This window comes from Babylonia areolata, chromosome 21 (genome assembly GCF_041734735.1).
Source record: "Babylonia areolata isolate BAREFJ2019XMU chromosome 21, ASM4173473v1, whole genome shotgun sequence".
Taxonomy (NCBI): Eukaryota; Metazoa; Mollusca; class Gastropoda; order Neogastropoda; family Buccinidae; genus Babylonia; species Babylonia areolata.
The window spans coordinates 1,916,446-1,942,565 of NC_134896.1; the positions used below are offsets into that span (position 1 = coordinate 1,916,446).

At 44.3% G+C, this 26,120-nt stretch overlaps 1 protein-coding gene across 1 annotated transcript; it reads left to right on the forward strand.

Annotated features, from left to right (window-relative positions):
* Window positions 1-1,036: 1,036 nt before the first annotated feature.
* On the forward strand, window positions 1,037-24,787 carry LOC143296216 (zinc finger FYVE domain-containing protein 21-like). Its single transcript, XM_076608035.1, has 7 exons — window positions 1,037-1,160; window positions 1,944-2,000; window positions 2,375-2,543; window positions 6,379-6,460; window positions 7,120-7,217; window positions 23,255-23,394; window positions 24,314-24,787. Exons 1-7 carry the CDS (start codon window positions 1,038-1,040, stop codon window positions 24,347-24,349), a joined length of 705 nt encoding a protein of 234 aa, XP_076464150.1. The 5' UTR covers window position 1,037; the 3' UTR covers window positions 24,350-24,787.
* The last annotated feature ends 1,333 nt before the right edge of the window (window positions 24,788-26,120 follow it).

Here is a 26,120-nt window from a genome sequence, read left to right on the forward strand (position 1 = left end):
AATGGCTAACAACTTACTTTTTTTTCCCCTGTGAACCACCACCAAAGCAAGAAAGAGATAGAAAAAGAGGGATGGGGGTGGAAAGAAAAAAAGGAAAATAGATGAGTTAAGTAAGATTGTTTATTCTCAGTCAGTAGTGTAGGGATCAAGGATCAAAGTCAGTAGCGGTAAATCATGGGACAAAGAAAAGTGAAGGAAAATAGATGAGTTAAGTAAGATTGTTTGTTCTTAGTCAGTAGTGTAGGGATCAAGGATCAAAGTCAGTAGCGGTAAATCATGGGACTGGACGGGCCGGAGCCGCTGTGTCGGTCAGGGTTTATCCCCGAGGAACGCCTCGCTAGCCGGAGTGGTCTGGCCTAGATACTGAGTGCGAAATAAGGTCCGTTCTCAGATTTTTTTGGTTTTTGTTTTTGTTTTCGAACTGCCAGGAACAGAAGGAAGTATTTGTATTTGTGTGTGTGTGTGTGTGTGTGTGTGTGTGTGTGTGTGTGTGTGTGTGTGTGTGTGTGTGTGTTCATTGACTTTTCCCCCTCTCAGTCGATCATCCGATTTACTGTTCCCGTGGCTGCAGAGTCAAGGCCTGATTAACACGTCGGGACGATGCGTGAATCAGGCATCTGATCCCAACTTTTTTTCTTTTTTTTTTCTTCTTCATTTTTTTTTTTTTTTTTTTTTTTTGGTGTTAAGCCGGCGGCAGATGTGATGTAGCTTATATGAAGCTAGCTGTCTCAGTACACATACATCACCATTCTCCTACCCCACACCACCACCCTCCTCTTCTTTTATCTTCTTAATTGACAAAGGCTCAGGATATCATTTGAGGTACTTTTTTTTCGCCATTTATAGCTCCACACCTTTTTATCTGTTTTAGTAAATGGTGCACGTTGAGGTGGTGAGGTCATTAAAAAAAATTTTGGGTGTCGTCCGGGAAGTTGAGAGCTTCCTGAATTGTGCGGCCGCTGTACGTATAGGCTCTCGCATATTTTGACGGAAACACCCGACCTTTTTTTTTTTAACGTCAAACCACAACAGGAAATATGGCGTCAACAGGGGAAAAGAAACTGGTGCGGTCAAAAAGTGGCCTCAGAATGGTCACTGTTGATGAAAAAATACAAAGTCCTTTCACCATGGCAGAGCCAGAATGGACACCAGATGTTTCTGTAAGTTTTTGCACAACCAAGCATCATCGTTTTCTCTGATTTCGACCCTTTGCTTTCTGGCATCCAGCTTTCGTTTCAGGAGGCGTTGCCACTTTCCAGCGGTCTGGAAGTGGCGCAGTTCAGTCTAGCCTGGACAGTCTTGAGTGCTCGACTGCATTAAAACTTCAGACGGTGTCCTAAAGGAGAGTTGGCTCTGAATTTTACATCTGTCACTGCCGGTTTCAGCAATTTAAGAAAAGTTTCAAAGTTTGTTTCACTTTGCTGTATTTAGTATGAATCTGGTTCGTAAGATCTGATACGACGGCTGGAGCAGCGCTCCAGAAGTCATTGCTGTTTCTGTATTTGTTGCTTAAATTTTTGGGGAAAAACCGCCACAAGGATCTTGTGTGGCGGAACAAGAAGGATTAGATACTGTCACTGTTAAAGAAGAAAAAAAATCAAGATTTTGGCACCCAGGAAAACAACGTTCATATATCCTTCTTCAGCTCTTGGTCGTCATGATGATGATGGACTGCCATCTGTGAATGTCGATGCCTCTGGATTATGGACTAAGTCTAAATGCAGATATCTTTTGCACTGATATGATTGTATGTAATTAAATAAACTGTAATAGTATGAAGGAAACTTGCTGTGGTGCATAATTGGTTGAGTAGATCAATTCAACAGGCTGCAACATATATGCGTGTTCAAAACAAAGTTGACTTTGAAGTGTCAATCTATTCAAGTCTTGATTTCATTATTATCCAGCGATATTAACTTTAATCTGTATTGTTTTTCTTCCAGTGCAAAGTCTGCCAGAATGTAGAGTGCCAAGCCAAGTTTGATCTTTTCAACAGAAAGGTAAGTATTTTCTTGTGCTTTGACCACTTTCAATAACACAGCTGATGATACTAATCTTATCAGTATTAGCTTAGCTTGTCAAGGGACAGATGTTAGAATAGTCAGCAATGGTGTTCAGGTTTTTTTTTCCCCTTCCTTCAGTCAGTTCTGTAAGACTAGACAGCAAGAATAGATTACACAGAATTATGCTTAATCAGTTAATGTTTTTCTTCCTTTATAAACCTAACGTATGATTATATTATGTTGACCAATAAATTTATAGGTTTTGACAGTAATACTCAGCACCTGAGACAGCAACAACAACAACAAATTGTTGTGTAGCGTGTTATATAGCATTCGGCGATCACATTGTGGGTGTTTGCTGGTGGCTGTAGCACCACTGTCGCAGGTGTGGCAAGTGTTTCTGCAACAAGTGCACCTCGTGCCAGGTGACACTGCCCCGCATGTGCTTTGTGGACCCTGTGCGCCACTGCGACTTTTGCCTCAACATCACCAAGAAGGAGAACGAGTTCTTCGACAGACACCTCAAAGTGCTCTTAAATGGTGAGAAAGAGAGAGAATGCAGCATTAGTTAATGTGTGTCACTGTGTGGGTGTTTGTGTGCGTGTGTCTTCAACCTCTGCAACATCAAGAAAGAGAATAAGTTTTTTGACAGACACCTCAAAGTGCTCTTAAATGGTGAGAAAGAGAGAATGCAGCTTAAGTTAATGAGGGTGTTTGTGTGTCTTCAACCTCTGCAACATCAGGAAAGAGAACAAGTTTTTTGACAGACACCTCAAAGTGCTCTTAAATGGTGAGAGAGAGAGAATGCAGCATTAGTTAATGTGTGTGGGTGTTTGTGTGCATGTGTCTTCAACCTCTGCAACATCAAGAAAGAGAATAAGTTTTTTGACAGACACCTCAAAGTGCTCTTAAATGGTGAGAAAGAGAGAGGGGGGACAGCTTAAGTTTGTGTGTGTGTGTGTGTGCGTGTTCGTGTACATGTCTTCTGCCTCAACATCACCAAGAAGAAGAATGAGTATTTGACAGACACCCCAAGAGAGAGAGAGAGAGAGAGCAGCTTAAATGTGTGTGTGTGTGTGTGTGTGTGTGTGTTCTGCTTCAAAAACATCAAGAAGAATGAGTATTTGACAGACACCCCAAGAGAGAGAGAGAGAGAGAGAGAGCAGCTTAAATGTGTGTGTGTGTGTGTGTGTGTGTGTGTGTGTGTGTGTTCTGCTTCAAAAACATCAAAGAGAATGAGTTATTTGACAGATACTTCAAAGTGCTCATAAATGGTGAGAGAGAGATAGCAGCTTAATTTTGTGCAGATGTGGAAATGTCTCATTTATTTTGTGTGTCATTCCGTTAATGGTTTGGTTGTGTATAATGATTATACAATGTTTAAAAGAAAAATTGATCATGAAATTTTGATAATGATGAAAGTAATAATAATGCTAATGTTGTAGTACTAATAATGATGATAATGACAAAGATTTGTCAAGTACTGGCTTGTGGTTTCCTGTAATTGGGACTTCTATTACAAATAAATTCTAATACAAATGTGGAATGCTCAAGTGATGCCCATGTAGGGCAAGTCTTGTCCACTTCCTCTGTAATACTTGCTGCTTGCGTCTGCCGCCTGTCAGGCTCATGTGCTTTTTGGACACTCGGCTAGGTTTTATTTTTTGTTGGAAGTTTCAAGGCATTTAAAGGCTCTTAAATTAGATTAATTTATGTGGGACAGTGTATGCATTCTTTAAATTTTAATGTTTTTTATGTGTCTGAGGTGTCTGGGGGGTTTTCTGTCCATCGTAACGATAACATACAGACACAGTGTGTGTGTGTGTGTGTGTGTGTGTGTGTGTGTGTGTGTGCGGGAGAGAGGGTAGTGGAGTCCAGAGGAGGGTCAGGCAAGTGTTTTGTGTATCTTCTGTCTCGGCCTTTTTTTCTGGATGTGTGTTTTTCGCTTTTTTTTTTTTTTTTTTTCTTTCATCTTCTTTTTTTTTTTTTTTTTTTTTTTCCAATGGAGAAAGTCTCACGTTGAGCACTTAAAAAAAGAGCGAGATAAACTATGTGCTTCATGGACTTGCATGCAATTGAGGCCACCCACCCCCCAAAAAAAAGAAGAAAAAAAAGAAAAGATTAGTCTGTCATTTAACCAGCCAACAATCCACTGTGGATCCATGTGATAAAACTTGCACATTCAGCCAGTTGCAACGTGCAACAGTTTGAGGTCAAGATCAAAATCTGAGCTGAACAATTTTCATTGGCCAGTCGACACTTGTATTGTGGCTTCAGTTCCTTTGAATCAGTCTTGTGAGTCAGCGTACTTTTCAACACTACCTATAGATGTCTGTCTTACATATGCTTCTGGGCAAAGCCATCTACAACTAAGAATAACTGGGTAAATTACTAATGCAGATCGTCAGATTGATGGGAAAAGCCTGAAGCCATGAGACATGACTTCTGGCAAATGACAGTGATGGGCCAAAAAGCAAAGGTCATTTGCCAGTCAGCTGTCAAAGTACATGCACTGAGCGACGAGATGTTTTGTTTGTTTTGTTTTTGGCTTGTTTTGTTGTTTTTTGTTGTTGATCTTTTTGTGGGAGGGGGTGTGTGCTCTGTGTGTGTGGGTGGGGGGGAGGGAGGAGGGAGGGTTGTGTGTGTGTTTTGTTGTTGTTTTATTCACTGTGCACACATGGTGTGTCTGCAGAAAGGCCAGCTGCACACATTAGAGGAAATTATGCATCAATTTTGTGGGCTCTCCTCTGGTCTGAAGCGCAGACAGGGAGAGTGTGTACATGTGTCTTTGTGTTTGCATGCATTATACAAGGGTGTGTCTTGACATGTCGATGGTTATTTGGAATGTGATAGATGTACTGTGTAGTCCTGGGCTGATGATGTTGACAAGTGTGATGGTGTAGGGATGCCTGTTAGTACTGTGCTGATGATGTTGACATGAAGTGTGATGGTGTGGGGATGCCTGTTAGTACTGTGCTGATGATGTTGACATGAAGTGTGATGGTGTGGGGATGCCTGTTAGTACTGTGCTGATGATGTTGACATGAAGTGTGATGGTGTAGGGATGCCTGTTAGTACTGTGCTGATGATGTTGACATGAAGTGTGATGGTGTGGGGATGCCTGTTAGTACTGTGCTGATGATGGTGACATGAAGTGTGATGGTGTTGACAAGTGTGATGGTGTGGGGATGTGTGTTGGTACTGTGCTGATGATGTTGACATGAAGTGTGATGGTGTTGACAAGTGTGATGGTGTGGGGATGCCTGTTAGTACTGTGCTGATGATGTTGACATGAAGTGTGATGGTGTGGGGATGCCTGTTAGTACTGTGCTGATGATGTTGACATGAAGTGTGATGGTGTAGGGATGCCTGTTAGTACTGTGCTGATGATGTTGACATGAAGTGTGATGGTGTGGGGATGCCTGTTAGTACTGTGCTGATGATGTTGACAAGAAGTGTGATGGTGTGGGGATGCCTGTTAGTACTGTGCTGATGATGTTGACAAGAAGTGTGATGTGGTGTTATTGTTGTGGTGATGGTGTTGACAAGAAGTGTTGTGTTATTATTGTTGTGGTGATGGTGGTGACAAGAAGTGTGGTGTTGTTATTGTTGTGGTGATGGTGTTGACAAGAAGTGTGGTGTTGTTATTGTTGTGATGGTGTTGGCAAGAAGTGTGGTGTTGTTATTGTTGTGGTGATGGTGGTGACAAGAAGTGCGGTGTTGTAATTGCTGTGGTGATGGTGGTGACAAGAAGTGTGGTGTGGTGTTGTTATTGTTGTGGTGATGGTGTTGACAAGAAGTGTGGTGTTGTTATTGTTGTGGTGATGGTGGTGACAAGAAGTGCGGTGTTGTTATTGTTGTGGTGATGGTGGTGACAAGAAGTGTGGTGTGGTGTTGTTATTGTTGTGGTGATGGTGGTGACAAGAAGTGTGGTGTGGTGTTGTTATTGTTGTGGTGATGGTGTTGACAAGAGGTGTGGTGTGGTGTTGTTATTGTTGTGGTGATGGTGTTGACAAGAAGTGTGGTGTTGTGTTGTTATTGTTGTGGTGATGGTGGTGACAAGAGGTGTGGTGTGGTGTTGTTATTGTTGTGGTGATGGTGGTGACAAGAAGTGTGGTGTTGTTATTGTTGTGGTGATGGTGGTGACAAGAAGTGTGGTGTGGTGTTGTTATTGTTGTGGTGATGGTGTTGACAAGAAGTGTGGTGTTGTTATTGTTGTGGTGATGGTGTTGACAAGAAGTGTGGTGTTGTTATTGTTGTGGTGATGGTGTTGACAAGCAGTGTGGTGTTGTTATTGTTGTGATGGTGTTGGCAAGAAGTGTGGTGTTGTTATTGTTGTTTGGATGGTGTTGACAAGAAGTGTGGTGTTGTGCAGGCAGTGTGTTCAGCATCCTGGACAACAACAGCAACCCAGAGGAGGAGGAGGTGTTCACCTGCCGCCTCTCACAGGACCACAGGTAGGTGGGAGGGAAGTTAGGCACACGCATACGCATGCGCGCAAGCACAGACATGCATGCACGCTCGCACATAACGCACGCACAATCATATACGCATACAGACATGCATGCATGCCAGCATGCGTACGAGTGCACACACACAGACACATATACACTTGTACACATGCCCAGTTACATACACATACACATAAGAGGCACGTGCACATTTGCATGCACACAAAGATGTTCATGCTCTTACTCATTCCCTCTCTCCCTTTCTCTCTCTCTCTCTCTCTCACACACACACACACACACACACACACACACACACACACTCTCTTAATGATCTACAGATTTGTTTCCTTAAGACTGATCCATGCATTGTTTTGAAAGAATTATGGGAACCACAAATGAAAATTTTTTTTAAGGAAGTTGTGCAGGAATTCATTGTACACTGACTTGTTGAAATCATCATAAAGTTGTTTCTGATGTCATTTTTTAGAATAAAAATAGAAACTGGTTTATAATGCAGATTGATTTCTTGTTCGTTTGTTTTGCATCTCATCTTTGAAGATTGATTTTCATCTGAACATTTTGTGTTCAAAACTTATTTCTCAGTCCAGTATTGCCTTTTTTTTAGAGATTGGCTCGATTCTTGTGTGTGTGTATGTGTTTTACAGAAAGCTGGAATTTCTGGGTGAACAGTCCAAAAGAGAATCGATTCCTGTGGACAAGATTGAGAGCGTGCAGATCATGGCATCGGAATCAGATCAGCAAGGTGAGCAGTCTGAGTCATCATGTTTTTGTTGGTGGGGAAACTGGGCAGTGGATGCGGGAAATGGCAGCAGTGGGGTTTACATGTTGTTGTCGTTACAAGTTTCATCTGGCAGGTACCTGCAGGATGTGGTCTGCATTGGAAAGAGTGTAGCTGTCTCTCTGTACAGTCTACGGTACTGTGGTATGCGTTCAAAAATGTAATTTACAGGTTAGTCAGTGCGAGTGTTGAGATGCCTCTGGAAGATCCTTAGCATCACATACAGGGACCACATCACAAACGATGAAGTGTGTAGAAGAGTCAAGCACATCACATACAGGGACCACATCACAAACGATGAAGTGTGTAGAAGAGTCAAGCACATCACATACAGGGACCACATCACAAACGATGAAGTGTGTAGAAGAGTCAAGCACATCACATACAGGGACCACATCACAAACGATGAAGTGTGTAGAAGAGTCAAGCACATCACATACAGGGACCACATCACAAACGATGAAGTGTGTAGAAGAGTCAAGCACATCACATACAGGGACCACATCACAAATGATGAAGTGTGTAGAAGAGTCAAGCACATCACATACAGGCACCACATCACAAACGATGAAGTGTGTAGAAGAGTCAAGCACATCACATACAGGGACCACATCACAAACGATGAAGTGTGTAGAAGAGTCAAGCACATCACATACAGGGACCACATCACAAACGATGAAGTGTGTAGAAGAGTCAAGCACATCACATACAGGCACCACATCACAAACGATGAAGTGTGTAGAAGAGTCAAGCACATCACATACAGGGACCACATCACAAACGATGAAGTGTGTAGAAGAGTCAAGCACATCACATACAGGGACCACATCACAAACGATGAAGTGTGTAGAAGAGTCAAGCACATCACATACAGGGACCACATCACAAACGATGAAGTGTGTAGAAGAGTCAAGCACATCACATACAGGGACCACATCACAAACGATGAAGTGTGTAGAAGAGTCAAGCACATCACATACAGGGACCACATCACAAACGATGAAGTGTGTAGAAGAGTCAAGCACATCACATACAGGCACCACATCACAAACGATGAAGTGTGTAGAAGAGTCAAGCACATCACATACAGGGACCACATCACAAACGATGAAGTGTGTAGAAGAGTCAAGCACATCACATACAGGGACCACATCACAAACGATGAAGTGTGTAGAAGAGTCAAGCACATCACATACAGGGACCACATCACAAACGATGAAGTGTGTAGAAGAGTCAAGCACATCACATACAGGGACCACATCACAAACGATGAAGTGTGTAGAAGAGTCAAGCACATCACATACAGGGACCACATCACAAACGATGAAGTGTGTAGAAGAGTCAAGCACATCACATACAGGGACCACATCACAAACGATGAAGTGTGTAGAAGAGTCAAGCACATCACATACAGGGACCACATCACAAACGATAAAGTGTGTAGAAGAGTCAAGCACATCACATACAGGGACCACATCACAAACGATGAAGTGTGTAGAAGAGTCAAGCACATCACATACAGGGACCACATCACAAACGATGAAGTGTGTAGAAGAGTCAAGCACATCACATACAGGGACCACATCACAAACGATGAAGTGTGTAGAAGAGTCAAGCACATCACATACAGGGACCACATCACAAACGATGAAGTGTGTAGAAGAGTCAAGCACATCACATACAGGGACCACATCACAAACGATGAAGTGTGTAGAAGAGTCAAGCACATCACATACAGGGACCACATCACAAACGAAGTGTGTAGAAGAGTCAAGCACATCACATACAGGGACCACATCACAAACGATGAAGTGTGTAGAAGAGTCAAGCACATCACATACAGGGACCACATCACAAACGATGAAGTGTGTAGAAGAGTCAAGCAAGCTGTTGGGCCACATGATGATCTACTGACCACTGTCAAGAAAAGGAAATTGAAGTGGTATGGCCACGTCTGACGTTCATCAGGACTGGCCAAGACCTTCCTGCAGGGAACAGTGCAGGGAGCAAGGAGGAGAGACAGGCAGAAGAAGAGATGTCAGGCCAGCATCTCACAGTGGACAGGTCTAACCCTGAGGGAGACAGGAGGAGAGACAGGCAGAAGAAGAGATGTCAGGCCAGCATCTCACAGTGGACAGGTCTAACCCTGAGGGAGACAGGAGGAGAGACAGGCAGAAGAAGAGATGTCAGGCCAGCATCTCACAGTGGACAGGTCTAACCCTGAGGGAGACAGGAGAGACAGGCAGAAGAAGAGATGTCAGGCCAACATCTCACAGTGGACAGGTCTAACCCTGAGGGAGACAGGAGGAGAGACAGGCAGAAGAAGAGATGTCAGGCCAGCATCTCACAGTGGACAGGTCTAACCCTGAGTGAGCAAGGAGGAGAGACAGGCAGAAGAAGAGATGTCAGGCCAGCATCTCACAGTGGACAGGTCTAACCCTGAGGGAGACAGGAGGAGAGACAGGCAGAAGAAGAGATGTCAGGCCAGCATCTCACAGTGGACAGGTCTAACCCTGAGGGAGACAGGAGGAGAGACAGGCAGAAGAAGAGATGTCAGGCCAGCATCTCACAGTGGACAGGTCTAACCCTGAGGGAGACAGGAGAGACAGGCAGAAGAAGAGATGTCAGGCCAGCATCTCACAGTGGACAGGTCTAACCCTGAGGGAGACAGGAGAGACAGGCAGAAGAAGAGATGTCAGGCCAGCATCTCACAGTGGACAGGTCTAACCCTGAGTGAGACAGGAGGAGAGACAGGCAGAAGAAGAGATGTCAGGCCAACATCTCACAGTGGACAGGTCTAACCCTGAGTGAGACAGGAGAGACAGGCAGAAGAAGAGATGTCAGGCCAGCATCTCACAGTGGACAGGTCTAACCCTGAGTGAGACAGGAGGAGAGACAGGCAGAAGAAGAGATGTCAGGCCAGCATCTCACAGTGGACAGGTCTAACCCTGAGGGAGACAGGAGGAGAGACAGGCAGAAGAAGAGATGTCAGGCCAGCATCTCACAGTGGACAGGTCTAACCCTGAGGGAGACAGGAGGAGAGACAGGCAGAAGAAGAGATGTCAGGCCAGCATCTCACAGTGGACAGGTCTAACCCTGAGGGAGACAGGAGGAGAGACAGGCAGAAGAAGAGATGTCAGGCCAGCATCTCACAGTGGACAGGTCTAACCCTGAGGGAGACAGGAGGAGAGACAGGCAGAAGAGATGTCAGGCCAACATCTCACAGTGGACAGGTCTAACCCTGAGGGAGACAGGAGGAGAGACAGGCAGAAGAAGAGATGTCAGGCCAGCATCTCACAGTGGACAGGTCTAACCCTGAGTGAGACAGGAGAGACAGGCAGAAGCAGAGATGTCAGGCCAGCATCTCACAGTGGACAGGTGTAACCCTGAGGGAGACAGGAGAGACAGGCAGAAGAAGAGATTTCAGGCCAGCATCTCACAGTGGACAGGTCTAACCCTGAGTGAGACAGGAGGAGAGACAGGCAGAAGAGATGTCAGGCCAGCATCTCACAGTGGACAGGTCTAACCCTGAGTGAGACAGGAGGAGAGACAGGCAGAAGAAGAGATGTCAGGCCAGCATCTCACAGTGGACAGGTCTAACCCTGAGTGAGACAGGAGGAGAGACAGGCAGAAGAAGAGATGTCAGGCCATCTCACAGTGGACAGGTCTAACCCTGAGGGAGACAGGAGAGACAGACAGCGGCAAGGGATGGAGGAGGCTGGTGACCAGATGTGTGGTGCACTCACAGTCTGTGAGACTATGGGATAGACAGTCAGGACAGACAGCGGTGAGGGATGGAGGAGGCTGGTGGCCAGATGTGTGATGCACTCACTGTGAGACTATGGGATAGACAGTCAGGACAGACAGCGGTGAGGGATGGAGGAGGCTGGTGACCAGATGTGTGGTGCACTCACTGTGAGACTATGGGATAGACAGTCAGGACAGACAGCGGTGAGGGATGGAGGAGGCTGGTGGCCAGATGTGTGGTGCACTCACTGTGAGACTGTGGGATAGACAGTCAGGACAGACAGCGGTGAGGGATGGAGGAGGCTGGTGACCAGATGTGTAGTGCACTCACAGTCTGTGAGACTATGGGATAGACAGTCAGGACAGACAGCGGTGAGGGATGGAGGAGGCTGGTGACCAGATGTGTGATGCACTCACTGTGAGACTATGGGATAGACAGTCAGGACAGACAGCGGTGAGGGATGGAGGAGGCTGGTGGCCAGATGTGTGGTGCACTCACTGTGAGACTATGGGATAGACAGTCAGGACAGACAGCGGTGAGGGATGGAGGAGGCTGGTGGCCAGATGTGTGGTGCACTCACTGTGAGACTATGGGATAGACAGCATTGATTTATTGATAGATAGCTTCTTCCTTTTCTTGTTTCTTCATTTTTTTCCTATGCAAAACACTGTTATTTTATCAAAAGGTAGCTTTGAAGTAACAGATAAATTGGTTGTATGCTTTCTTAATCATTTTTGTTTATATTCTTACTGTTGAATTTTTTTTTCTTTTTTCCACCAAAATCAATTTTGATTTCTGCATCTGTTTTTCAAACTTGTCTTTCTCAAATATTTCAGGGGGTTTTTTACTTCTTTTTTTAAAATTTTTTTTTAAAGAGGTGTGTTTCAGTATTTGAAACCTTTTCACTTTTTGTGTGTGTGTTTTTGTAAATCATTCTTCAACATGCTTTCTTCATTGGTGTTTTTGTTGTTGTTTTTCCCAGCACCTACTACAGTGAACATGTCTGTTAAATGAAAGAAAGTTAAATGTCAGAGTCAAAATTACTTTTTAGAAGGTATTAAGGTATTCTAAAAACCAGCACACATTGTGATGCTTTGGCAGGGTCTTGCTTGGTCCTGTTGACATGATTATGAAGATGCTGAAGGCTGATAGAGTGGCAGTGATATAATGCATGAGGGACTGATATAGAGTGACAGTGATATAATGCTGAGGGACTGATATAGAGTGACAGTGATATAATGCTGAGGGACTGATATAGAGTGACAGTGATATAATGCTGAGGGACTGATATAGAGTGGCAGTGATATAATACATGAGGGACAGATATAGAGTGACAGTGATATAATGCTGAGGGACTGATATAGAGTGACAGTGATATAATGCATGAGGGACTGATATAGAGTGGCAGTGATATAATGCTGAGGGACTGATATAGAGTGACAGTGATATAATGCATGATGGACTGATATAGAGTGACAGTGATATAATGCATGATGGACTGATATAGAGTGACAGTGATATAATGCTGAGGGACTGATATAGAGTGGCAGTGATATAATGCATGATGGACTGATATAGAGTGGCAGTGATATAATGCTGAGGGACTGATGAGTGGCAGTGATATAATACTGAGGGACTGATATAGAGTGGCAGTGATATAATACATGAGGGACAGATATAGAGTGACAGTGATATAATGCTGAGGGACTGATATAGAGTGACAGTGATATAATGCATGATGGACTGATATAGAGTGGCAGTGATATAATGCATGATGGACTGATATAGAGTGACAGTGATATAATGCTGAGGGACTGATATAGAGTGACAGTGATATAATGCTGAGGGACTGATATAGAGTGACAGTGATATAATGCTGAGGGACTGATATAGAGTGGCAGTGATATAATGCTGAGGGACTGATATAGAGTGGCAGTGATATAATGCATGATGGACTGATATAGAGTGGCAGTGATATAATGCTGAGGGACTGATATAGAGTGACAGTGATATAATGCTGAGGGACTGATATAGAGTGACAGTGATATAATGCTGAGGGACTGATATAGAGTGACAGTGATATAATGCTGAGGGACTGATATAGAGTGACAGTGATATAATGCTGAGGGACTGATATCAGACCTTGTATGTTCTGGCAGCGCTGGATCCAGGTTTGTTCTATGTACAAGAATCTGTTGCTTTCACTGGAGAAGTTCGTTTCCTGTCAAATAGCTTTGTAGCTTTCATAAGTTATAGTTTCTCAATTTTTTATTATCCTTTATGAATATTTGTAATTATTTGTTGATAGTTTGTTTTTAATCAGCATTAGCTTTTTGTATATATGTGTGTTTTGGAAGACTTTTGGAAGAATCTTTTCTTTTTCTTTGTGTGTTTTTTGTGTTGTTTTTTTCTTTCAGTTTATGCTTTAAATGTTTTGGACAGTTGTGTGACACCATATTTCATTTGTAGTATTTCAGTTACACATTATTCAGTTCATTCATTGCACATCCACACACCGACATGCACGCTTATATGCACTCACATACACACGCACGCACGCACACACACACACACACACACACACATACACACACATACAAAGTGGATTTTTCTGCAAAATTTTGCAAGGGACATCTGTATTGTTGCCGTGCGTTCATTTAACGTGCGCTGCTGCACACAAGACGTCGTTTTATTGTCTCATGTGAATGACTAGCGTCCAGACCACCACTCAGGCTCTTGTGGAGAGGGAGAAGACACTGGCAAGTATGGATTCGAACCTTTGTGCTTAGATTCCCTCATTTCCAAGGCGGATGTGTTACAACTAGTACTTGGCCACCACTCAGGGGGGTGAGGGGTGATTGTTGTGGGGAAGGGGGTTTGAGGTGGGAGGGGAAACATACTGGGAGCCAGAAAAAAATGGTCAGTTTATCAGGTTCCAGGGGCCTCCTGTCTGCTGCCCTGCCCGTATCTCCTGAAGAATACTGCTGCTACTACTAAGAATGATAATGATGTATTATACAGTGCTGAATAGATCTGGACCTCATTATTCCTTCAAAACGCTGCATGGGTCAATCTCAAGGAAATAGATTTGCAGATCATGAAGAGCATGAGTGTTTTACTGTGTGTGTGAGAGAGAGAGTGTGTGTGCATGCGCGCAAACAAGCACATGTGCCAAGACAAATCAAAGGGTTTACTCACTAACACGTCACATGCGTGCACATCTGTGATGCAGAGGAAAGACAGACAAAAGATGTAAATACATGTAAGTGGAAAGCTAGAGACAGCAGAGGGAAGACAGACAGATGTAAATACATGTAAGTGGAAAGCTAGAGACAGCAGAGGGAAGACAGACAGATGTAAATACATGTAAGTGGAAAGCTAGAGACAGCAGAGGAAAGACAGACAGATGTAAATACATGTAAGTGGAAAGCTAGAGACAGCAGAGGGAAGACAGACAGATGTAAATACATGTAAGTGGAAAGCTAGAGACAGCAGAGGAAAGACAGACAGATGTAAATACATGTAAGTGCAAAGCTAGAGACAGCAGAGGAAAGACAGACAGATGTAAATACATGTAAGTGGAAAGCTAGAGACAGCAGAGGAAAGACAGACAGATGTAAATACATGTAAGTGCAAAGCTAGAGACAGCAGAGGAAAGACAGACAGATGTAAAGAGGGAGTGTGGGGGTGGGGGTGGAGGTCTGTTTTGGAAAGAGGGAGGTTTTAAGGCCAGTCTTGAAAGAGCTGAGGGCAGTTTTGACAGAGTGAAAGAGGGAGGTAATTCTGTATGTAAGGTCCAGAGACAGATAACAACAAAAAACCAGAAACAAAAAAGCAGCAGCTGTTTTTACAGTGTTTTAACAGCTGTTTTTACAGCAGCTGTTTTTACAGCCAAATTGCCTTACTTTTTAAAAGACCCACTCATTATGTCACTCAAGTTAAACCACTCACCTGCATTGGGTTTGAATGAAACCAGCCTATGCAGGCATTGTGTGTGTGCGCGCACGCACGCACACACACACACACACACACACACACACACACACACACACACACACATACATACATACATGCTTGCATGCACACAGGCATACACACTCACACTTGTACATACCTCTTCTTCCCTCCCCCCATCCCACACATACGTACACATGCACACACATGCAGACACACACACACACGTATGTACATGCGTGCATGTTCTGCTTTTCAGTAATTGAGAGATTTTTTATTGTTGTTCATTGGCTGGTGGAATGTATTCTCTTCCCATATTTTGTTTGTTCTTGTGAGATATTTGTTTTGAATATCTGAACAGTTAGTTGTCTGTTATGTCTTATATTACTCAAGTGTGTAGTATATGTGTGTTTTAAGATATCTGACCAGTTCTCTTGTGTCTGTATTCCTAAAGTCTGATATAATAACTTAATATAATGTACCAGCCGCCATTGCGAATTGGTTAGCGTCGCGGACGGACGGCTGGGAGGATGCGGGTTGGAATCCCAGCAGAGGTGGGTTTTTTGGCTGCGGCCGGCCCCTACCCAGAGTTGAGTGTGCTATGGGCTTAAATGGGGAGACTGGGACCACACAGTCAAGTGTCTTGCACTTCAAGGATGCGTCTTTGGGTGTGTTGCTCTAATGACCTGACCAACACTGCAGGTGTCTGTATCTCTCGGGCCTGGTTAACGCCGGGATATCATTATAACAGGAAGCATAGAGTACAGCCTTGTCACGCAGTCCCAAACCAAAATGGACCTCCATAGCAACATCGTCATCATCATCGTCATCCTCCTCCTTCTTCGCCTTCATCAGCATCAATATAAACATTATAGTCCCAAAGCCTGTGACCTTTCATGTCCTGCTCTCATGGTGACCTCAGTTTCGATACCCCTCCATTTGAAGTCCTGTCAATGTCTTCGGTGTCAGCAGATTCATAGGGGGCTGTTGTTGGAGGGACATGGTAGTGTCTCCACTCTGGGAGAGATGCTCACTCAGTCTGGCTCCATGACTAAGCCATTATTGTCGTTAGTAGGGAGCTTAGTAGGTGGTGTCCTAAGTACGTTAAATCAGAACAGGCACCACTGAACACCATTGAAGTGACTCAGCAACAGTGCAGGGTCTCCTCTGATGTGTGGTCTCCTGGCGACCTAACATCGATAGTTCCCTGCGGACTGCTGATGGTGGGACTGTGACAGACGAACCCGGGTGTGGCTGTGTGTAGGGGACTGGGAATGAGCGGTGTGGGAGCAATGCCACTGAAATGCTGCAGTTGATGGGACAGCAAAAAAACACACCAAAAAACCCCCTAATATAATGTACTGGTACACTTTTTTTTCCTTTAGTGTTTCAGTAGGCTGAAGCATCTTTTCGTTTCTTTTCCTTTCTTTTATATTGGCTGTGAAGACATTCTCACTACAGCATCAACTTGAAAGACATGGATAAAATGTATGTGGAAAAATGAGGAGAAAGCGGAGTCTTAACAGGGTTGGTAAAACATATTTTTGTGTACAACTTTGTTGGTGTATTTTGTTCAGTGAACTAGAGGGATTTGGGTGTTGTTTCTGATGTTACATTATTTAAACAGCTTTGTGTAGATTTTTCCTGTGTGTGTTTGTACTGTTTGGCCACATGGTTTAGTCCGTCTATGTGTCTCCGTATTTGTGGAGTTCATAGATGAGCACTGAGCTTGTATCAGTTGAGAGTGATGTAAGCTAACAGTTGGGCCAACAGCAGAGTGAGAGGTGTGTGACCAATGGTTCCCCCACTGCAGTGGGGAATTGTCTCCAAGTGAATGTTTTGTGAATGACTGGGACTGGAAGGCAAGACTGCACTGGCTCTTTTGCTGGAGCCCTGGGGGCTAGTTGACCAACTGTCCTAAAGCCTCCTTGAGACAAAACAAGTGGGCTGGTAACTTGGGCAAGACATTCTCATTCACGCCCAGTTTGTTTGTAACTTGGGCAAGACATTCTCCTTCACGCCCAGTTTGCTTGTAACTTGGGCAAGACATTCTCATTCACGCCCAGTTTGTTGGTAACTTGGGCAAGACATTCTCATTCACGCCCAGTTTGTTGTAACTTGGGCAAGACATTCTCATTCATGCCCAGTTTGTTGGTAACTTGGGCAAGACATTCTCATTCACGCCCAGTTTGTTTGTAACTTGTGCAAGACATTCTCATTCACGCCCAGTTTGTTGGTAACTTGGGCAAGACATTCTCATTCACGCCCAGTTTGTTGGTAACTTGGGCAAGACATTCTCATTCACACCCAGCTTGTTTGTAACTTGGGCAAGACATTCTCATTCACACCCAGTTTGTTGTAACTTGGGCAAGACATTCTCATTCACGCCCAGTTTGTTTGTAACTTGGGCAAGACATTCTCATTCACGCCCAGTTTGTTTGTAACTTGGGCAAGACATTCTCACTCACGCCCAGTTTGTTTGTAACTTGGGCAAGACATTCTCATTCACGCCCAGTTTGTCAGGACAGCAGTTGCCTCCTCTGCTGTTCTGATAGCCGTAGTATGACACAGTTGACAATCAGAGAAAGATTTGACATTGGATTTGACAATACACTTTTTCCCAGAGGTGGCAGCAGTCTGATTTCCACCACACAGAGAAATCTGCTGTGGCTGAGGGACGATACAGCACAACACAGGGCAGGACAATACAATACAATACAATACAATACAATACAGTACAATACATTACAATACAATACAATACAGTACAATACAATACAATACAGTACAATACAATACAATACAAGACAGCAGATCACAGTGTGTTACACTACCATGCATTGCAATACAATGCAGCACAATTACAGCACACTTACCATGTGCACAGATCCCCATGTTTGTGTTAATGCACCAGCCCACATCAGTGCATATACACGTGCTCACACACACACACACACACACACACACACACACGCACGCACAGAGCCCATGTGAGTACACACACACACACACACACACACACACACACACACACACACACACACAGGTTGTTTTTTAGTTTCTGAAAAACTGAATGATAAAACTAAGGTGTCATGAGTGTATGCAGTAAAATTGTGGGAGTGAAACAAGCTAGTATGCAAGAGCTGTATGAAAGTCGAGTGGTTAAAAAAAGCATGCAGATAGCAACTGACGACACCCATATTTTAGCAAAGTATTATGAGCTGTTGCCATCAGGACGACGCTACAGAACTTTTAAGTTGAAACCCAGAGCTCTGAAGACTTTTATTCCACGTTCAATCCACCTTTTAAATTCTTGAGAACTGTGTGTGTGTGTGTGTGTGTGTGTGTGCGCGCACGCACTCTCATATGAGACGTGTGAAAGTCCGTGCATGATAGGTTGTACCTTGTTCTAGTTGTGGGGTGTGTGTGTGTGTGTGTGTGTGTGTGTGTGTGTGTGTGTGTGTGTTTACTGAGCTTAAAACGTGACAATTGGTTATAATGAATGTGCAATATGTAGGAAGAATAATGTGCAATATGCAGGATGAATGTACAGTGGAATATGTCTAATGTTAACGTCCATATTCTGAATGTATTTCTGTTTAATAGTTGCGATGTAATGGTTAATTGCAATGTTTTTAAAAGCGAATGTGTGAAATGCTTTTATTTGAGAACATATGTTTATTACTCTTGTTTAATCAAGTTATCAGCGTGTGTGTGTGTGGGGGGTGGGGGGGTGGGGGGGGCTGGGGGGGTGCAGGTGTGTGCTGATTGTCTGATTGTGGTTTTCCGCAATTCATCTTTATTCTTATCTTATCTATTACAATCAATGTGCAGTATAGTAGGCTATGTTTATAATTATATTCAAATAATGTTTCTAAATTCTTTCTGTTTTTACATTAAGAATACTAGTTATTACCTGAAGTGTGTGGATGTATGTATGAAACGATGTATGTGATATTTTTTTACATTTGTATCTTCGTAATATTTGTAGGGGCTGTTGTTGCCTTTTACAGTTATGGTCCCCATGTTGTTTACTTGTCTATGTTGTGATAATGCACCTGACCAAATTTCTCCAGTTGGAGATAATAAAGTTATTCTTATCTTATCTTATCTTATCTTATCTTATCTTATCTTACTGCCTGCCAGTCATGTTACCCATTGTGTGCTGTACTGCCTGCCTGTCATGTTACCCATTGTGTGCTGTACTGCCTGTCATGTTACCCATTGTGTGCTGTACTGCCTGTCATGTTACCCATTGTGTGCTGTACTGCCTGCCTGTCATGTTACCCATTGTGTGCAGTACTGCCTGTCATGTTACCCATTGTGTGCAGTACTGCCTGTCATGTTACCCATTGTGTGCTGTACTGCCTGTCATGTTACCCATTGTGTGCTGTACTGCCTGCCTGTCATGTTACCCATTGTGTGCTGTACTGCCTGTCATGTTACCCATTGTGTGCAGTACTGCCTGTCATGTTACCCATTGTGTGCAGTACTGCCTGTCATGTTACCCATTGTGTGCTGTACTGCCTGCCTGTCATGTTACCCATTGTGTGCTGTACTGCCTGTCATGTTACCCATTGTGTGCTGTACTGCCTGTCATGTTACCCATTGTGTGCTGTACTGCCTGTCATGTTACCCATTGTGTGCAGTACTGCCTGTCATGTTACCCATTGTGTGCTGTACTGCCTGCCTGTCATGTTACCCATTGTGTGCAGTACTGCCTGTCATGTTACCCATTGTGTGCAGTACTGCCTGTCATGTTACCCATTGTGTGCAGTACTGCCTGTCATGTTACCCATTGTGTGCTGTACTGCCTGTCATGTTACCCATTGTGTGCAGTACTGCCTGTCATGTTACCCATTGTGTGCTGTACTGCCTGCCTGTCATGTTACCCATTGTGTGCAGTACTGCCTGTCATGTTACCCATTGTGTGCTGTACTGCCTGTCATGTTACCCATTGTGTGCTGTACTGCCTGTCATGTTACCCATTGTGTGCTGTACTGCCTGCCTGTCATGTTACCCATTGTGTGCTGTACTGCCTGTCATGTTACCCATTGTGTGCTGTACTGCCTGTCATGTTACCCATTGTGTGCTGTACTGCCTGTCATGTTACCCATTGTGTGCAGTACTGCCTGCCTGTCATGTTACCCATTGTGTGCAGTACTGCCTGTCATGTTACCCATTGTGTGCAGTACTGCCTGTCATGTTACCCATTGTGTGCTGTACTGCCTGCCTGTCATGTTACCCATTGTGTGCAGTACTGCCTGTCATGTTACCCATTGTGTGCTGTACTGCCTGCCTGTCATGTTACCCATTGTGTGCAGTACTGCCTGTCATGTTACCCATTGTGTGCAGTACTGCCTGTCATGTTACCCATTGTGTGCAGTACTGCCTGTCATGTTACCCATTGTGTGCAGTACTGCCTGTCATGTTACCCATTGTGTGCTGTACTGCCTGCCTGTCATGTTACCCATTGTGTGCTGTACTGCCTGCCTGTCATGTTACCCATTGTGTGCTGTACTGCCTGTCATGTTACCCATTGTGTGCAGTACTGCCTGTCATGTTACCCATTGTGTGCTGTACTGCCTGCCTGTCATGTTACCCATTGTGTGCAGTACTGCCTGTCATGTTACCCATTGTGTGCAGTACTGCCTGCCTGTCATGTTACCCATTGTGTGCAGTACTGCCTGCCTGTCATGTTACCCATTGTGTGCAGTACTGCCTGTCATGTTACCCATTGTGTGCTGTACTGCCTGTCATGTTACCCATTGTGTGCTGTACTGCCTGTCATGTTACCATTGTGTGCAGTACTGCCTGCCTGTCATGTTACCCATTGTGTGCAGTACTGCCTGTCATGTTACCCATTGTGTGCTGTACTGCCTGTCATGTTACCCATTGTGTGCAGTACTGCCTGTCATGTTACCCATTGTGTGCTGTACTGCCTGTCATGTTACCCATTGTGTGCTGTACTGCCTGTCATGTTACCCATTGTGTGCTGTACTGCCTGTCATGTTACCCATTGTGTGCTGTACTGCCTGTGATGTTACCATTGTGTGCAGTACTGCCTGCCTGTCATGTTACCCATTGTGTGCTGTACTGCCTGTCATGTTACCCATTGTGTGCTGTACTGCCTGTCATGTTACCCATTGTGTGCTGTACTGCCTGCCTGTCATGTTACCCATTGTGTGCAGTACTGCCTGCCTGTCATGTTACCCATTGTGTGCAGTACTGCCTGTCATGTTACCCATTGTGTGCTGTACTGCCTGCCTGTCATGTTACCCATTGTGTGCTGTACTGCCTGCCTGTCATGTTACCCATTGTGTGCTGTACTGCCTGTCATGTTACCCATTGTGTGCTGTACTGCCTGTCATGTTACCCATTGTGTGCTGTACTGCCTGTCATGTTACCCATTGTGTGCTGTACTGCCTGTCATGTTACCCATTGTGTGCTGTACTGCCTGTCATGTTACCCATTGTGTGCTGTACTGCCTGTCATGTTACCCATTGTGTGCTGTACTGCCTGCCTGTCATGTTACCCATTGTGTGCTGTACTGCCTGTCATGTTACCCATTGTGTGCTGTACTGCCTGCCTGTCATGTTACCCATTGTGTGCAGTACTGCCTGTCATGTTACCCATTGTGTGCTGTACTGCCTGTCATGTTACCCATTGTGTGCTGTACTGCCTGCCTGTCATGTTACCCATTGTGTGCAGTACTGCCTGTCATGTTACCCATTGTGTGCAGTACTGCCTGTCATGTTACCCATTGTGTGCAGTACTGCCTGCCTGTCATGTTACCCATTGTGTGCTGTACTGCCTGTCATGTTACCCATTGTGTGCTGTACTGCCTCAGCCCCCAGTGCTTCATGCATTGCTGTGGTTGAGGAGGTGGAGGAGGAATGTGGCAGAATGGTCATGATGCTCACCTGCCAGTGTCTGTGAGGGTCTGGGGTTGAATCCAGGTCTTGCCCCTTTTTCCTGAGTTTGACTGGACAATCACAGTTTCAAACTGAGCATCTTCAGTCTTTTTGATGAGACAATAAACCAAGGTCCCGTGTGCAGCATGTGCTTGGTACTTTGAAAAAGAACCCATGGCAACATTAAGCGTTGTCCTCTTACAAATTTTCTGTAAAATCAAACTGAGCACCTTAGTCATTCCAGTGAGACGATAAACCGAGGTCCCGTATGCATCATGCACTTGGTACATTGATAAAGAACACATGGAAACATAAGTGTTGACCTCTGGCGAAATTTGTTCCACAGGAATCTACTCTGATAGGTACACAAATTATTTGACAAGACAAGACAAGACAAAACCTTTGTTATCGAGGGTTATACTAACAGATAAACAAGTGACATGCTTTTTTTAGATCCAGCCCTGGCACACAAGACCTGACCAAGCACATTGGGTAAAGCTTGCTGGTCAAGCATCAGATGTGGTGTAGCGTATCTGGCTTTGTGAAGAAGGCAGCGGTGCCTCCTGGAGAAAGTGAAGCTGATGACTGCTGTGTGCTGCATGGCAGGGAACCGCCTTGTGATGACTGTGCTGTGTGCTGCATGGCAGGGAACCGCCTTGTGATGACTGTGCTGTGTGGTGCCTGGCAGGGAACCGCCTTGTGATGACTGTGCTGTGTGGTGCGTGGCAGGGAACCGCCTTGTGATGACTGTGCTGTGTGCTGCGTGGCAGGGAACCGCCTTGTGATGACTGTGCTGTGTGGTGCATGACAGGGAACCGCCTTGTGATGACTGTGCTGTGTGGTGCGTGGCAGGGAACCGCCTTGTGATGACTGTGCTGTGTGCTGTATGGCAGGGAACCGCCTTGTGATGACTGTGCTGTGTGCTGTATGGCAGGGAACCGCCTTGTGATGACTGTGCTGTGTGCTGTATGGCAGGGAACCGCCTTGTGATGACTGTGCTGTGTGGTGCGTGGCAGGGAACCGCCTTGTGATGACTGTGCTGTGTGCTGCATGGCAGGGAACCGCCTTGTGATGACTGTGCTGTGTGGTGCATGGCAGGGAACCGCCTTGTGATGACTGTGCTGTGTGCTGCATGGCAGGGAACCGCCTTGTGATGACTGTGCTGTGTGGTACATGGCAGGGAACCGCCTTGTGATGACTGTGCTGTGTGGTGCATGGCAGGGAACCGCCTTGTGATGACTGTGCTGTGTGCTGCATGGCAGGGAACCGCCTTGTGATGACTGTGCTGTGTGGTGCATGGCAGGGAACCGCCTTGTGATGACTGTGCTGTGTGCTGCATGGCAGGGAACCGCCTTGTGATGACTGTGCTGTGTGGTGCATGGCAGGGAACCGCCTTGGCACGGGGATCGCTATCCGCTACACGGTGGGAACGGGCCCCTGCATGGAGGTGGAGATGGTGAAGATGACGGTGGAGGAGGGTGCCGGGAAGAAGAATGGCATGGCCTGGATCGCTGCCATGCAGAAGGTGAGTGGGGCGGACCCCCCCTGTCTTGGTGCTTTTCTCTCTTTCAATTATTTAACTAAGAAAGTTACGCTGTGCAGGTCTTTGAAAGGAATCTCTCTTTCAAGTATTTAACTAAGAAACTAACGCTGTGCAGGTCTTTGAAACGAATCTCTTTCAAGTATTTAACTAAGAAAGTTACGCTGTGCAGGTCTTTGAAACGAATCACTTTTCAAGTATTTCAGCTAAGAAAGTTACGCTGTGCAGGTCTTTGAAAGGAATCTCTCTTTCAAGTATTTAACTAAGAAAGTTATGCTGTGCAGGTCTTTGAAAGGAATCTCTCTTTCAAGTATTTAACTAAGAAACTTACGCTGTGCAGGTCTTTGAAAGGAATCTCTCTTTCAAGTATTTAACTAAGAAAGTTATGCTGTGCAGGTCTTTGAAAGGAATCTCTCTTTCAAGTATTTAACTAAGAAAGTTACGCTGTGCAGGTCTTTGAAAGGAATCTCTCTTTCAAGTATTTAACTAAGAAACTTACGCTGTGCAGGTCTTTGAAAGGAATCTCTCTTTCAAGTATTTAACTAAGAAACTTACGCTGTGCAGGTCTTTGAAAGGAATCTCTCTTTCAAGTATTTAACTAAGAAAGTTACGCTGTGCAGGTCTTTGAAAGGAATCTCTTTCAAGTATTTAACTAAGAAACTTATGCTGTGCAGGTCTTTGAAAGGAATCTCTTTCAAGTATTTAACTAAGAAAGTTACGCTGTGCAGGTCTTTGAAAGGAATCTCTTTCAAGTATTTAACTAAGAAAGTTACGCTGTGCAGGTCTTTGAAACGAATCTCTTTCTTTCTCTGCCTCTTTCTCATCTTTTTTTTTTTTTTTTTTTTTTTTTTACGGTTTTTTTTTTCTTTTGTTTAAAACTTTTTCTTGTATCAATGTGTTGCAGGCCTTCAAGATGATTTACGAGTCCAAGAATCCTTGAAAGCAGACTATTTCAATCTTTGAAAACTGCAAGAACCCTCCACCTCACCTCCCACTCTACAGCCCTTACAGCTGTTAAATCAACCATCTTTTCTGGGGCAGTTTTCTTTTTAATCAGTTTTTTCAGATTATTTCTCTTTCATGTCGATTAACTAATTTGAAACTGAATTTAAACCCTTAAGTTTGTTATCTCATTATCTTTTGGGGCCGTGGTTATGATAACACAGCTGCCATCTTTAAGTAAACATTGAGTTGCAGGCTACGGATTTAAACTGTCTCATTCATTTTGGGCCTCATTCAAATGTTTGAGTGTTTATTGAAGATTGCTAGTCACTGCTGTACAAATGTAAAGAAAAGAAAAGAACTAATTTTGAAAACCCAGAACCAGAACAGAATGGCATCACTGATAGTTTTCTGATGGGGAGCAGCAAAAGTGGGATGAAACATCAGGATTATGTGTTGGGTGGGAAGGGGGAGGGGGTGAGGGGTGGGTTAAAAAAATCATCCTGGGTTGATTATTTCTGTTTCTGTTGCCTTTTCTTGTGCTTTTTTTCTTTAAAAAAAAAAAAAAAAAAAAAAAAAAATTATATATATATATATATATATATATATATAGTTAAAAGAAATTGAAACTCTTCCGCAAAATTTTACAAATCTTGTAATGTGTCAAGATCTGCATTTCATAACCATGGTCTGCTGAACAATTACTCAAAAGCAGCTGGAATCAGTTGTGATTTTTATTTTATTTTATTTTTTTTTATGTACATTTCTAATATTCAGAGATTTGCTGTTGTTGAAGCGAAATGTCATGTTGGATGCTTTTGTTATGCGTTGTATGAAAAAAAAGGTTAGGGTAATTTATTTTATTCTATTTTATTTTATTTTAGTATTGATGTAAAGGTGCTGATTGATAATCAGTGTGGGTTTCTATTTTTTGTTTATTTATTTGCTTATTAATTAGTTAATGTATTTTATTTGTTGTTAGTGTGGTTTATTTGCTTGTTGAGTTTTTCTTTGTGGCTTGCCTTGTGTAGCTTGGTGATGGTGGTGACAGGGATCCTTGCTTTGCACCTACCTTCATTCACAGACTGAACTGAGTGCTTCCCCCCCCCCCCCCCCCCCCCCCGTGGGGATGCCGGGGGTATTTCTATATAAATAGCATCCCCGCCTTCTGGAAAGTGTGTGCTCTCTTTGTTTCTGCCGTTTTTCTGTCCTCACTGTTGTCTCCTTTTTCTGTCTTCCCAGTCCATTCCTCTTTCTGCCTTCCCAGTCCATTCCTCTTTCTGCCTTCCCAGTCCATTCCTCTTTCTGTCTTCCCAGTCCATTCCTCTTTTTCTGTCTTCCCAGTCCATTCCTCTTTCTGTCTTCCCAGTCCATTCCCAGTCCATTCCTCTTCTTCTGTCTTCCCAGTCCATTCCTCTTTCTGTCTTCCCAGTCCATTCCTCTTTCTGTCTTCCCAGTCCATTCCTCTTTCTGCCTTCCCAGTCCATTCCCAGTCCATTCCTCTTTCTGTCTTCCCAGTCCATTCCTCTTTCTGCCTTCCCAGTCCATTCCTCTTCTTCTGTCTTCCCAGTCCATTCCTCTTTCTGTCTTCCCAGTCCATTCCCAGTCCATTCCTCTTCTTCTGTCTTCCCAGTCCATTCCTCTTTCTGTCTTCCCAGTCCATTCCTCTTTCTGCCTTCCCAGTCCATTCCTCTTTCTGTCTTCCCAGTCCATTCCTCTTTTTCTGTCTTCCCAGTCCATTCCTCTTTCTGTCTTCCCAGTCCATTCCT

Bases quoted from the DNA above. Each gene is read 5' to 3' on its own strand.
- LOC143296216 (XM_076608035.1), top strand. From the start codon at position 1,038: ATGGCGTCAACAGGGGAAAAGAAACTGGTGCGGTCAAAAAGTGGCCTC. The intron at 2,001-2,374 runs GTAAGTATTTTC...TGGTGGCTGTAG, and splicing joins TTGATCTTTTCAACAGAAAG to CACCACTGTCGCAGGTGTGG. The intron at 23,395-24,313 runs GTGAGTGGGGCG...AATGTGTTGCAG, and splicing joins GGATCGCTGCCATGCAGAAG to GCCTTCAAGATGATTTACGA.